At 39.9% G+C, this 14,006-nt stretch overlaps 2 protein-coding genes across 3 annotated transcripts in view; both read right to left on the reverse strand.

Moving 5' to 3' along the window:
* commd10 (COMM domain containing 10) overlaps window positions 1-4,974 on the reverse strand; it is a 77,176-nt gene extending 72,202 nt beyond the window's left edge. Inside the window, exons 1-5 of the mRNA XM_079572107.1 lie at window positions 4,871-4,974; window positions 4,068-4,158; window positions 3,728-3,838; window positions 3,383-3,538; window positions 1,033-1,143 (exon numbers count right to left, since the gene is read on the reverse strand). Coding sequence (XP_079428233.1) covers window positions 1,033-1,143; window positions 3,383-3,538; window positions 3,728-3,838; window positions 4,068-4,158; window positions 4,871-4,905 — 504 coding nt within the window. The 5' untranslated portion in view covers window positions 4,906-4,974. The remainder of the gene's footprint in view (window positions 1-1,032; window positions 1,144-3,382; window positions 3,539-3,727; window positions 3,839-4,067; window positions 4,159-4,870) is intronic.
* Window positions 4,975-5,252: 278 nt separating this feature from the next.
* On the reverse strand, window positions 5,253-12,960 carry ap3s1 (adaptor related protein complex 3 subunit sigma 1). Of its 2 annotated transcripts, XM_079572120.1 has the most exons (7): window positions 12,632-12,960; window positions 10,998-11,089; window positions 8,942-9,053; window positions 8,797-8,868; window positions 8,452-8,559; window positions 7,368-7,409; window positions 5,825-5,964 (listed from the first exon to the last, which is right to left on the reverse strand). In XM_079572120.1, the coding sequence occupies exons 1-6, from the start codon at window positions 12,698-12,700 to the stop codon at window positions 7,374-7,376; spliced, it is 489 nt and encodes a 162-aa protein (XP_079428246.1). In that variant the 5' UTR covers window positions 12,701-12,960; the 3' UTR covers window positions 5,825-5,964; window positions 7,368-7,373. The 2 variants fall into 2 exon arrangements, with proteins under 2 accessions (XP_079428245.1, XP_079428246.1); XM_079572119.1 differs by lacking the exon at window positions 7,368-7,409 and having other exon boundaries at window positions 5,253-5,964; window positions 12,632-12,958.
* Between the last annotated feature and the right edge of the window lie 1,046 nt (window positions 12,961-14,006).

Here is a 14,006-nt window from a genome sequence, read left to right on the forward strand (position 1 = left end):
CACAAATTGGTTTTGGCTTTTTTTTTTGGAAAGGTTTGTGAGAGAGGTTTTTGCACCAAATAAGACTAATTACATAGAAAATACTTCATGCAAAGTTATATCTAAAGCCCCATTTCTCAACTAAGCTTATCAAATATAGATGAACAGTGCCACCTGCAGGTTCAAGAAAGAACATACGAATTCAAGTTAATCCCGTTGCACTTTTAACCAGTCTCTTTGCATCCCCCCTGCAAGCAATCTCCTCCCACAAGGGGAATCATGCGAGTGGGTTTAAATAAATTAACGCCAGTTTCTCAAGCCTAGGGGGGGGGAAACTGGGCAAAAAACGGTCATGAACAAAACACTCCGAGTCCTGTCTCCCAAGTAAAGATAAAAAACAAACACATTTTTCCAGAAGTATGGCTACGGGCAAGTATTTAAGATGAGAGCAATTTACTTGATGTCGGCCCTAATTCCTCATTTGGAGTCTCTCGTCTCCGGGGACTGGAATATAAACTAGCGCGGGGAAAAGACACCTGACTAGTGAGTTGGAACTTCACTATCGAGCACATGAAAACCAAGACTCAAAGTTAATTATCATAGTTAACGGGTGTGATCATTCGCTATTCTGGTGTTGTTTGACAAGCAAATTCCCCTCTGTTTGAAATATCATTAACAGTGATAAAACAGTCATTTAAATTATATTCACTATACTGTACTTCTTGGATGAAAGCCTGCTAACAAAAGCAAAATTCATCCCAAATCTGGCAGCGGAGTGAAGCTCTCCAGAGAACAGAGCCACCCTGGAGGATTCAGATAACAAGCTCCCTGATCTGTGCTCTTTACACTACACTTACTGCAGCGCCAGATGCCTGTCTACCTCTGGGTCAAGACACACACCAGTGGGATTAGCATCTATTAGCAAAGAAACTAGGCCAGATTGGAGGAGCTTCTCATTTGGCACTAAGCCCTGAACTGACATGAAGTTGAAATTAATGGCTATCAGAAGCAAAGTGTCAGAACTAATGGTTAGAGTGTGCAGTGAGCGTGTACCTCAGAGTCCTCGCTGCGGAGCCCGAGCTGGAGCACCGCGCTGGGATCCTTCATCTTGGTTTGGCTGGACTGGGCCATCAGCAGGTTAAGCTGCCAACCGACGTACTCCAACTGCAACACACAACTTTACACTTTCATTTGTGTTGAGAGAAAACAAATACACACTGGTGCTGCATCCTATATTTCCTCACTCTCTGTGAACTCCCAGATCCTGGACTTACAATTTCAAATGCGCTCTTCAATTTCTTTCAGAGTGTACCTCATGACACAATATGATGCACAAGATCACAACATGGAAATATTGCTTGGTAGAATAATAATTATCAAAAGCCTACAATTTGTTTTTGTTTGTTTTATATGAAAGAGTTATATTGCTGGGTTGCAGGTGACATCACAGCGTTCTAAAGGCCTATACTATTATATAGAGGAAAAATAACTTTGTCTTCGAGGAAATTTTTGGTCTTGTACAGAGAGATCATGGACCCAGTGACTGATAATAATCATTTTTCAAATCCATACATTTTCTTTTTAGCTATGACTTGTGAAAGTGTAATACTGTTAATAGGAAAAACTGGCTCCTGCCCCCCATATCTAGAACCAGCAACCCAGCAATAGATAATTTAAAGGAGTATTGTCAAATCAAGTGTCACCTTATTAGTTATAGGGCTCTCATCCTATTTACTTATGTTTCAAACACTTCATCATCATCACTTAATTGATCATGTTTGAACCATAGACTGTATATATAATGAACAGCTTCTCCTCACTCCTCCTCTTTTACCATAATGACCACGTTCGAGGTAGAAAACATGGCGGATTTACAGACTCCCCCGCCCCAGCTCTGACGAAGCATGTTCCTAAAAAGGGCATATGGGCGGGATCTTCACTGTAGACTTGGCCCTTGTGTGATGTGTAGCTCACGCAGCTCAAATGCTAACAGTCCGGCCTTCAGTAAGTACGAGATTTCAAAAAATGTTCTTACAAAAACCAGCCTGGTCCCTTTAATTGTAACTAACCCAGCGTTATCTCAAGAGGAATATCTAGCTATAGAAAGTTTAAGAAAATTAGGGACCAGGCTCTAAAGTTGTTTTTCACGTGTCCAAAGTCCAATGCATTCCAATGGGGGACTAGTGGCGATATGGAGGTACTACAGCAATGGCAGAGCAATGGCGGCCTCTAGTGTTGTTGTCAAAAAACAGAGCAGCCAGCGCCCATTGGTTTGAACACATTACATTTTAGGGCTGGGGTAGAACATCGGATCGGATACATTTTGTGCTAATGCATTTTTCCATATTAACACTTCAATAAATGTAAAATGGACTTGGTTTATAAACTTTAGACACCTGACTGTTTTCTTTTTACACATTTTAACATAAACAAATCACTTATCATAATTACTTATTGAATCGAGATCCGGATCAGCCCCTGAGTATCGCGATACATATCGGAACGTGACAAAAGGGGATTGTCCCGGCCCCACTACATTTCCTACAAAGTTTAACAGCTTTTTATGTACGTATTGATTGTTGTGACTGTAATGTTTTCACTTTCGTTCAGTCTTTGTTGCCTTTTGGTCCGGTTGTCAGGGTAAATGAGAATTAATTCTGAACTTGCCAAACCTGATTAAAAACAAACAAAAAAGAAGTGCTTTTTTTCATAGCACACCAAGAAGAGGCTTCAAAAAGTCTGGTAAATTCCAGGCTGCATCATAATCATTCAACCCTTTGATTTACTCTTTCTCAATATTTTGGTTTGATATACAGGTTTGACAGCTCGTCAATGCACAGGAGCTGTGATATAGGTGTGGAATGGAGCCGAAGCAGAGCAGTTAAGTGTTTTATGATGGAGAGAGGAGCCGTGATAAAAAAAGGGGAAAAACTGTATCTGAGTTATGGGGTCTACACTCTACAGCCTGTACAGCATTTGTGGAAATGTGTAGCGCGGGCCGTGGCTGGGTAACATTATATATGACTACAACAAAATTAGACATATTTCACACGGCTGCAAATGAAAACTATATACCTATGCAAGACACACAAAGCTACAAAATGCACTCATGGTGGAAAATGTAAAATAGCCAGGTGGCTATATATCGGCATGTTTAAGTCTGTTTTTGTGGCTTCAGTGCAGATGTTCATTAATATGCACTGTCCCCCCTATAAAATGAATACATAAAGAAATACTTCAATCTAAATATAGTGTTTGCTGCATATAATCCACAATCTGTAGATCAACTAAAGAAAATAGAAATGTGGTATTTATTCAGAATAAAGTTTGCTCAATCTATTGACAACAATAATGTAGATTAAGATAAATAAATGCAAATACAAATTTAGTGAATAAGGTTTACCCTCTTGGGAGCAAAGATGTTGTGCTTTTGTTTCTCCACCAGTTCAGGCCCAGCACTTGCCCATGTTTGTGAGAAGACCTCCGCTTTGTCAGGGTTTAAATGAACCGACTCCAACTGCTGCTTTAGAGAGGCTGGCTTCACGTTATGGTACACGGACTGAAAAAGAAGAAATATCGGGTTGTTGTTGTTATTGTATGAGAATAACTTACTGGAAGAATTAAATTCTCTGACCAGAACACTTTCATTCAAAATACAACAGTGACACCACCTGGACACGTAAGGTAACTCCATGTAGAGGTTGTTTGTATTCTGCTGTATTATTTTGTTGATATAGTGGTTAATCACCTGTTCCAATATAAAGGCAGAGGTCTCCAGGACAAGGCCAAGGGCTCGTTTATCCAGAGATAGAGCCGACTGTAATTTCTCCTCTTCTTCCTCACTAAAAGTTCTCTCTCCCTGTTCACAATAATAAAAACAACAAATACATGTTTGTTTGATTTTTATATCGCGTAAATATTTATGGATTTCATTAAAAATGCCAAATGACAGTTTGAGAGTAACATTAGTATCATTTCAATTGTGAGGACAAATTGACAACAAAGCAATCTTTCGTTTGACATGTACATGTTTAGCTCTTGCAGGAAGTTTTGTTTGGTTGTAGTTTAATATTTGATAGTGCACTTACCTTAAGGTGCAGCTTCTGAATGATGCGTGAGATCAGCCTGGAGAACTTATTCACATCTATAGTGTTTATAAAACTCACAGCTTCTTTTATGCTTGGGGGAGAGCAGAATACAATATCAGTGAGTAATCACAATCATTAATAATCTTAATAATGACTTACACTCGTATTGCGCTTTACAAGTCTGTATTACTAAATTCTCAAAGCGCTACACTGCACTGTAGTCATTTCTCATTCACGCCATACTCGGTGGTGGTAAGCTACTATTGTAGCCACAGCTGCCCTGTGCTAGACTGACGGAAGCGAGGCAACCAGTCTGCGCCATCGGCCCTCCGACCACAACCCTCTCACTCAAACACTACATTCAGCCAGGCTTCCTGATGTTCACAAACGTTCTCCCATCCAAGTACCAGCCAGGCTCTTCCCTGCTGAGTTTTAGAGACCTGACGGGATCGGGCAGAGCAGTGGCGGTATGGCCCTCATTATTTAATAAGTCAGTTACATAGAGATAAGGCTGACAAACAATGTAGGTTTGCTTACGTTTCAAATAGAAAAAAATAAAATAAGAAGCTTCAAATGTTAGTGGGATGACATGGGGTATTAATTTTCAAGCACACTGTCGTAATATATAGATAGCAGAAACACGAGATGATGCAGCTGGACTAAGCTGCAAAAGCATAAATCATTTCAACACTTACATTCATTCTTGAATCTAAATCCATAAAACATGCAAGTTGCAGCTACAGGCTAACCGCTTCAAAAGGAGCTCTTCTTCAACTTAATGTTCGCTTAAAAACACCACAAACCTCTGTGTTTCTTTGATGATTGAAGCCATATTCATTTATATAGAGAATTGTTTAGTTTTTCACTCAGAAGGAAGCAGCATCCTGGTCATGTTTCTCTCCTCCACTTGAGTTTTGATTTACTTCCGGGTAGTCACAAGGCGATCATGTGACCGTCACAGCTGCGCACTGTGGCCACGAGACAAGGCCACGTTTATTTATTTACATATTCATTTATTTCTTTATTTTACGTTATTCATAACAGTAATGAACAACGCTGACCGCATTGCATAATGACTAAGAAGAAAAAACTCAAATAAAATCGTGCGTAATATTATTTCAAAATAACAGACAAACGCTTTAATGAATTCCAACTGTTTATTTATGCAGTAAAATAAAATAGACTCATGCACATATCCAAAGTAAGAAAAGAAGAGTGACATATATCAAACCATTTTAAAAATATTTGTTATATAATTAAGAGGAAAATTATGTAATCACACTTTTAACATCCATCATATACAACACTTCATATTCAATAAAATGTATTGTCTTGCAATATGTATATTTTATAATCCAGTAAAGTGAGCTCCTTTAATCAAGCAGTCCTTGATGTAACAGTTAATAATTTCTTCATTTGATTTACTGATCATTCGTCTGGAAAAGCAAACAGACTGCTGCCATCTTTTCACCACCTACACATTAGTGTATACAACAAAAACAACTAATCAGGTCAAAGCTGTCAAAGATCTGCAGTGTAGCAGCTCATACATTAAGGAACAACCTCCTGAGAGGCAGCAGGAATGTACCACTGAGAAATAAATACTAATTTTTTGTTGAAACTGAAAAATATATGCTAAACAGAAAACAGCAAATAAGTCTTAAATCACCCAGTACCTTCAACAAGTATACTTATTTGAGGTTTCAGTAAACAGATTGCATCTTGGTAAACACTGGCTGGCATCTGAAGGCTGAGGATCCAGACGCTGCTATTTGAAGGAGGGTAGGTTTGGCACTTTTATACTGATGTCGCCTATATTGATGTTTCTGGGCATTTCTGGGAGGTTCATGTTCTTTACTGCAGAAACAGCACGAGCAGGAGCTCCTGCAATACCAGCCTAAACACAGACAGAAGAGGTTATGAGTTTCAAACCAAAGGATTGTGCACAAGACAGACATGGAAACCAGAGACAACAATACAGTGCTGAACAGAGAAGACAAAATGCAAAAGCACTGACAGCTACTAATACAGACAATAAATGCAAATGTACATTCAGATGCCTTCAGAGCTTCATATGCACATGCAAAATTGCAAAATTCAGTTTTCTTTTGGCTTACATCACAACCAGAGCCAATTATGAATCCAATGTGAGGGACACTCGACCATCAATTCCAATATTTGTAAAATTGACCATTTCTCAAATCGGCATAGTGCAGCAATGCTTGAAACGTGGACCCACCGGACTTTAAGGACCGAGGGTAAAATGCAGGAAGAGAATTGGGTAAAGCAGAATAATGGATTTGGAACATGATGACGTACAATACATGGATATCTGGGGAGATTCTGTGTGACAAATAATATCACCATTTGCCTATTATACTGTACCTGGATTGGAAACACTGGTATGACAACATCAAGACATTGGCAACAAATGTAGTTAAAAAAAAACAGCTATACAAAAAAAAAGTATAGTAGCTCGCAAGGGTGAACTCTATTACTGTTATGTTGCTATTGATGACATGCCTGTGACTGCACTATGATGAACTGAATTCTGAAGGATATCAGAGACACATCACTAACATAGTGAACTCCAATGTTAGGGAAAGAGCTACAAATGCTTCAGCTTAAGGTATCTGCGTAGTACAGGGAGATATTTGAACATCACTAAGGTTAGACATTGCCACCAAGGAATCTTCAGTAAGCAAACCCAAAATAACCACTATGTTTGTTTTCTGCATGTACCTCCCAGTAAGATGTTGTCTAGGTTCAGAATGCAGCTACTTTGCCCATGACCAGTTGAATGGGCCACTTGTCCTGCTGTCTATAAGCAATTCCTCCTGCTCTTGTCAAGGCAGGCTTGTGTTAGATACATGGCAAAAAAAAAAGGAGCATGTGTGGAATGCTGAAAACGGACATGGCCCAATATTCAGGAGGAAATGCATTTACTCTAGAAGAAATAAAAAGGAAATTAAATCATGACAGACTATAAGAGGTGAAGTATTGCAAGCTGTGCTGTATTACGCATCCAGGAAAAACATGTTGGCTTTGGTAAATTTACAGGTCTTCTGTAACCTGAACTAAAAGCAACAATGCAATATTCTGAGATGGTGTTTGTGATGAGCATTTATACCAGCTCTTTTTCATTCACTGAGAACATTCTGGACATTTTGGGGTTTGCCATGAAAGATTCCAGTTGCATATGTTAGTAGGCTACAGTATTATTATGGGGGGCCGTGTGGCGAGACTGAGGGAAGTAGACTAGAGTTAGGGTTACAGTACTTGTTGTAAATTTAGCAGTACCTGTGTCTACCTGTCCTGTCTGGTAGACTGAAAGATAAACGTCTGTAAAGAGAAAGAAGAATGAAAAGAACTAGACAGAGTCAGAAAAAGAGGAATGAGGAATGTTAAAGCAGATTAAAGTAATTACAGTTCACAAAAGTGACCTATCATAGACCGCATGTTGGGTTAAAAAAAAGCCAGACAGCTATCCAGGTGAGGAAATTACCTAAATGTTCAATCCAATTACTTTCCAGAGGTTACAAAAATGACCACAGTCTCTAATATTTCGACAGTTCACACACATGCAGCGGTCTAAGATACGTCTATAGGGGAAGAGACAAAGCAGCCCTGGTTGTCTGTTTACAACAATTACAGTTTACTACAACTGAAGTTAAAGCTTACATTTGGAAACAACTAGCCACATATTACCATCAATAAATAAAAATTAAAAAAAAAAGAACAGTAAACAGCTAAATCAAAGCAGAAAGATGCAAAGGCCTATTTCTGTGAGTCATCATTAGTGCAGTTCAGCTTTAGGAAAGACTCCATCAGATGGAGAATGATTTCATCAAATTGTCTCTGGCTGTCTGTCTTATGTTTTATATAAACAAAGGTCAATCTAGCAGAAGCTGCATGAAAAGCAAAGCAATGTCCTTGCAAAGAGAGACATCTAGGCAAGGACACTATACAAGTTAGGAGCACATTCGAAAGACATTTGCAACGCTTGGGAGCAGGTAAACGTTCTGGAATCATATGAACCCCTACAGAGATAGGCACTGAGGAACTGCCTGCTATGACTGTGTGGAGTGTTGTGATAATGATCTCTGGATTCTTGAAATGTTTCTGACAATGGAACAGTTACGTCTCTGCTGTAATGACAGTGATGACTATGACGCTGCTTTTCAGAGTTTTGGTTGTGTCGAGAGCAGTGCAGCAGAAAGGTTGAAGAGCACAAACACGGCTTGTTGGAAGCATCCACAAGGTCACTGGAGAGTCGCATGCAGGGTGCAGCATACACACATGCCTGCATACTCTGTGCAATCCCTCGAGAAAAATATGAATGAATCAAGTCGTACATTCACCGGCCAAGTAGGCACAGACTTACCTCAGACTTCTCCAGCTTGTTCTGGGCATCCACCTGTGTGATGATCTCGTTCATGTTGGTCTCTAGGACCATCCCACCCATCACCATCTCAGCCAGAATGTTGTGAACCTTATAGAGAAGAAAAAATAACTTCATGCAATAGTCATGCATGTTTTCTCTCTGTCAAAGTTATAAACTGATGTATTTCATATGTTATCAGATTTCATATTTATAATGTTATGCCACAACTGCTTACATAAAGGTGTGTATCAGGTGTGAAAGCAAGGTGACGTTAATCTTTGCACTTTGGTGATAAAAATGTGTTTTCTCAAGGCAGAATAACAAAAACTATCAAAGTAATATTACCTTATCTACATGGAAGATTAGGTCCAACTCACAAACATTCTCAAAACACTTGTCCAAAGTCTCTACAAAGACCTAGACACAAGCAAATTCACATTTAACGGCAAGTCAACTGATTTGTATTGAACAAATGGATGATTTTGATTACCTGGATTAAGTCTAAGATTCCTAGTTCACTTTCTGATGAATCCACGCAAAAGACGAAGTACAGCGTGGCATAATGCCTGTAGATGAGCTTGTAGTCTGATCCTCCAATCAACCTATGGCAAAGGCAAACAAGAACATGAATGATAAGGAATGATAAGAAAACACAAAATGTATACAACCTGCCACACGTGAGGCAGCTCAGAACAAAATTGTACTTTTTGAAAAGGAGTGGTGGGAAGTAAATACTTATTTGATCCCACCCCCTTTTCTGTACTTTTAACTCCTGTTACTTTTACTTATTAGGCTTTCTTTGAATGCTTGCTTGAGCAGGGATACACAATGTGAATGCTACCTACCAATTAACTTCTGATAACAGCTGAAAAGTCTGAAGACTCATAGATTTTCATCACATACATACCAAGAAAATATCCAAGGAAATTTATCCAAGGCCCTTAACTTGTATTTTCCTTTCAGAAAATAAGTACTGAATCTTTACGGGTAGCTTTATTTTTGGCTATATACATTTGAGCTGTTGAGGTCATGATAACCAGCATTGTAAATTGTTCTAATTGCTCTTTTCTGAAGGATCAATAACGGTTGTAAAGTTGTTTTATAATGATTCCCCCAAATTTCAGCACAGTCTGCAAAATACACATTTTAAATCACTGCATTGGCTCCCCGCGTGTTTCAGGATAGAGTTTAAGGTTCTTTTAATGGTTGTTAAATGTCTTAATGGCCTTGGTCCTTCTTATCTTTCAGAACCGCTTTTACCTTGTAAACATTCACAGACCCTGTGTTCGTCCGGCACAGGTCTGCTAGTTATTCCTAAAGTCAACAAAAAGATTCATGGCGAGGCTCCTTTCCAGTTCTACGGCCCTCAACTGGGCCGCAGAGCCCAGAGACTTTCTTTCTTTCCTTCTTTCCTTTCCTTTCCTTTCCTTTCCTTCCTTCCTGTCTATCTTATCTTCTTATTGTTCATATCTATTGATATATGGCAGATATTTTATTTTTTTTGGCTTTTATACATGTATTAAATTGTCTCATGTAAAGTGCTTTGTGACCATGTCTGTGTAAAGCTCTTCTTCTTCTTCTTCTTTTATCTTTGCCTTAGGAGCAGTTGTTGGCTGTGGCTGTCTGGGTGCTGTCCTATGGGTGCCTGATGGAGGTGTGGTGTTTCTGACATGTAACTGGGGCAGGTCTGCTGCTCCCGGTGCAGATGGTGTTTTCTCACCTTGTTCATCTGCACACAGCCTTATGTACTTTTATTTCTGTCGTGTGTGCATGAGGGGTGTGTGTGTGTATTTAGGGTGACTAGGGTGGGGGGGTAGGTGTGGGTGTGTGTGAGTGTACGTGACCATTGTGATATCTGGAAATATTGGTAGTTCTGGGTACATTTTTCATTCGGTAAAGCACTTTGTGATGGACCTGTGTATGAAAAGCGCTTTATAAATAAAGTTTGATTGATTGATTGATTCTTTCTTTTCTCATTGTTTGATTGATTGATAAGGTGAAAACAGAGAATTGATAAAGAGTTTGTAAAACTTTTGCGTCTAAAACAGGCTTTGTATTGCTTAATACTGCTGTACTTCTAGCTACTTTCTTATGCATATATAGAATATATTGAACATGACGATGCTAAGGGACGGTTATCTTATCACATTCCCGACTGTCAACCACCATTTACATAAGCATTTGATTTATAGACTCTGACAGAGATCTCCTTAAGTTCCAGAGTCCTGACATGGCAGACAATAGAAGGTTGTTGAAAATATTGAGAGAAGTAACAAAAACTGAGATAAAGGACTGGCGGTGAATTTGTGTAGTACGTAATCGATTCGAGCCACTGGACATGCTGCATGATAGCATCAAAACACAGAAATGCAATGCAATTCGATTAAATACAGGCTGGTCATTTGTGCCAAGTAAAGGGATGTCCGCTCATGTAAAGCAACACCGGTTCCTCCTCATTCATGAATGTTCGATGAGCATCGGAGAAACACTGTTACACAAGCTGTCACACACTGGGAATATTAGGGAGCACCAAAGTAACAACTTACATTCCGCCTTCAAGGAAATTACAAACGTTTTCGTCTCTTTTCGACACCAAGTGGAAGGTTTCCCTGATGATCTGTTGTTCTGTGTCTTCTGTCTGCAAAAGAAGAATTACAGAGGGTTATTACACCAAAAGGCAATGATGTTTTGAGGTACTGCAAACCAGGGTAACATCTTTGCATCGGGGTGAACTAACATACATATTCAAAAGGTTTGGACCTTGCATCTAAAAAATATGAGGCCTCAGGTCAGTAAGCGCAAGGAGAAGAAGGGTCGGCACAGTGCAGCTGGCTGGAAGGCTGGAACAGTCATGTGACCAGAGCCATGGGACAAACACTGTAGTTGTATCTTCAGTATTCTTTTTAAAGGGACAGGGTAATTGCAGGGAAAAGATCACTATTAAGTCTCTAATCTCTTCTGATATATTCTATATGTCCCAGTACAAACAGGCCAGGTTTTTATCGCTTCTCTAGTGCCATCTGCAAGCCACTCGGTGAATTTACCTGCTATAGATTTGTGACTGCACATTTGACTCCCATCCCTTTCCCCTCGCCACCTCCATCGATCAGAAGCTGGGCCATAAACTAGGCCTAAAAAAAGGATAATCACATCTGCTTTGCCATTACGCTTACCAAATATCCAGTCAAAAAAGCATTTTCCAGTCCATGTTTCTTAGATAATTGCACGGTTTTAATTTGCACTGGTCACATAGGATACCGCATGGGTGACATGATACGAAGGCTGTAAACTGACACCTCGGCTTTTCATGCAACAGATGGTCTATAAACTCGCTCGTGGATTATTTATGGTTTAAAGCCAGTTCATTGTCCTCAAATGAAATTAAATCCACTCTACTGTCAATACGCTTCATCCAAGCCTCTTATTGTTCGTAGTATTCAGAACTATACTACAGCATAGTGTGGATATAAACTCAAGGAGAAGGTAGTCTGCTGTCGGTAGGGTACAAGGGGATAGGGCACAGCTTGCGTCATCAACCTATTGTCCTTATAATAAAGCAGGGGGAGGGGGGGGGGGGGGACATCTAGCCAACCTTGATAAATAAATCCACTTAAGGAAACATGCCTACGTAGCTTATCCCACCAAAGGATATTACATAAGCTTGTCAATTGCAACCTGGAGTAAATTATTGAAGGATTTACAGCGCAATACATGGTCTTAACTCCATCCTCCATGGTAATGTCCAGGCAATTACATCAGTCGTGGCAACAGAACGGAGGCACGAGTCTCTCACAAGGGCGTTATTAAAGTCATGTGACACAAACAACTCAAGAGCGCAGTGGTGGCTACACAGCTGGATTTTTAGGGCCATAGAATAAGCAGAATTGTGCGCTTTCCAACTCCAGGGAAAGCAGATACCCTCGCCTCGGCCTTCATGTGTTTAATAATTCATTTTTTTTAAAAGGGACAGACGGGATTTTGATATTTTAGAGTCTCTGAAACACGGGGGGGAGAGTACGCACGCACATATGACCATCATCTACCTGTTTTCAAAATTAAATTTCCTCTTTCCAGGCAAGAGGAAGTGTTTTAATACTTTTGCTACGGCCCGACTGCAACAGCAACAAGACAGACATGGTGGTACAATGTTAAAAAAAAAACACGACGCTGAAGAACTTACATAGTGCTCGTAGAATTTGGAGAGCCGCGGTTTCCCATGGTTGTTGAATATCAGGATGGCTTTAATCATGATGGTAGCGGAGCGCGCAGGGGAAAACGGGAACAGAAAGGGAGACCAGCCTGAGGAAAGACTGTGGTCTGTCAACTCCCCGCGAACCCCGGCTCCGACAGGGGATTCAGGCCGGATCCAAGTCGAGAATCGAGGCTAATTGTGGGGGACAGCGAGCCGCGCGCACTCTTCGCCCATCGTCTCCACACGGAAATATTCCACGTCAAGCGCTGCTGTCATGCTCTCCCTCCTCCTTGAGCTACAGCGGCCGCGAGGGCTCAAACAACAGCTGAGACCTCTCTAGCACCTCCCTCCTCTTCTTTTCTAGTAATGAGTTGTATGTTGTTGCTTATATTATAGCTATGGTTTTATGGCGCAGAACTTATTTGAGCTGAAATCCTGGATCGAATTTCAGTTTCCATATTCAGTTCATATGCCTTACCTGGAGGTGATGTACATGATTGTATTTGTCAATGTAGTATATAAAATGACTAGATGTATTTACTTATGTATACATTTATGTGGGCTGGGCTGTATTGTATTTGGTGATGGGCCAAGGCAAACACAATTGTTTATATGAATATAGCCTAATTTGCAGATCATTGCAAACAAATCAATGGCTATTGTTTTTTTTTTTTTTTTACCTACATTTGTTTGAATGGGAACAGCTATTCATATACAGCAAATCTCACCCTGATCTACGATTGTTGATTAAAATTGATGTATGGATTAGGCTGACGTTATCGGTGAATTTAAAGGCACACTGCGTAACATTTTGGTCTACACTGATGCCATCAGTACAAAGCATGCTCCCAACCAGCGCGACACAGAAAATGCTTTCTGAAGTGGAATGGATTTGGATGAGAACCTATAACCTGTTTAAAGAGGGGGTATTATGCTTTTTTCAATCCCATAGCACCAGCACACTACAATGATGACGCAACCTTCTGTTGGTCTGTAAATGCAGTAAATTAGAATGACTGCCTTGTGTAAAATTGCTCTCTCAAAATGGCTGTAGTGAATGTCTTGAAATAGGCCTCTGTCTCTTTAAGAACCTGGCAACTTACCCACTCCCGGTAAAGTTACATTCATGTCTTAGTAGAGCTGAGCCGCTCACAAAAGCACATGTTTGTCTGTACATTTATGAGGTAATTTTCTAATGATGAAAATATCTGTCATAAAATAAATGCTTGTATTTCAATTTTCTTTTGGGGGCAAAATGTTACACTGTGTGGCTTTAATCATGTATGTATTTGGTGATGGGCAAAATGTAAATACCCGTGATAATATTTCCCCATTTTGTAAATTGGTTCTAAGGTGTTACTTT

Source organism: Gobius niger (genome assembly GCF_951799975.1).
Source record: "Gobius niger genome assembly, chromosome: 1".
Lineage (NCBI taxonomy): Eukaryota > Metazoa > Chordata > Actinopteri > Gobiiformes > Gobiidae > Gobius > Gobius niger.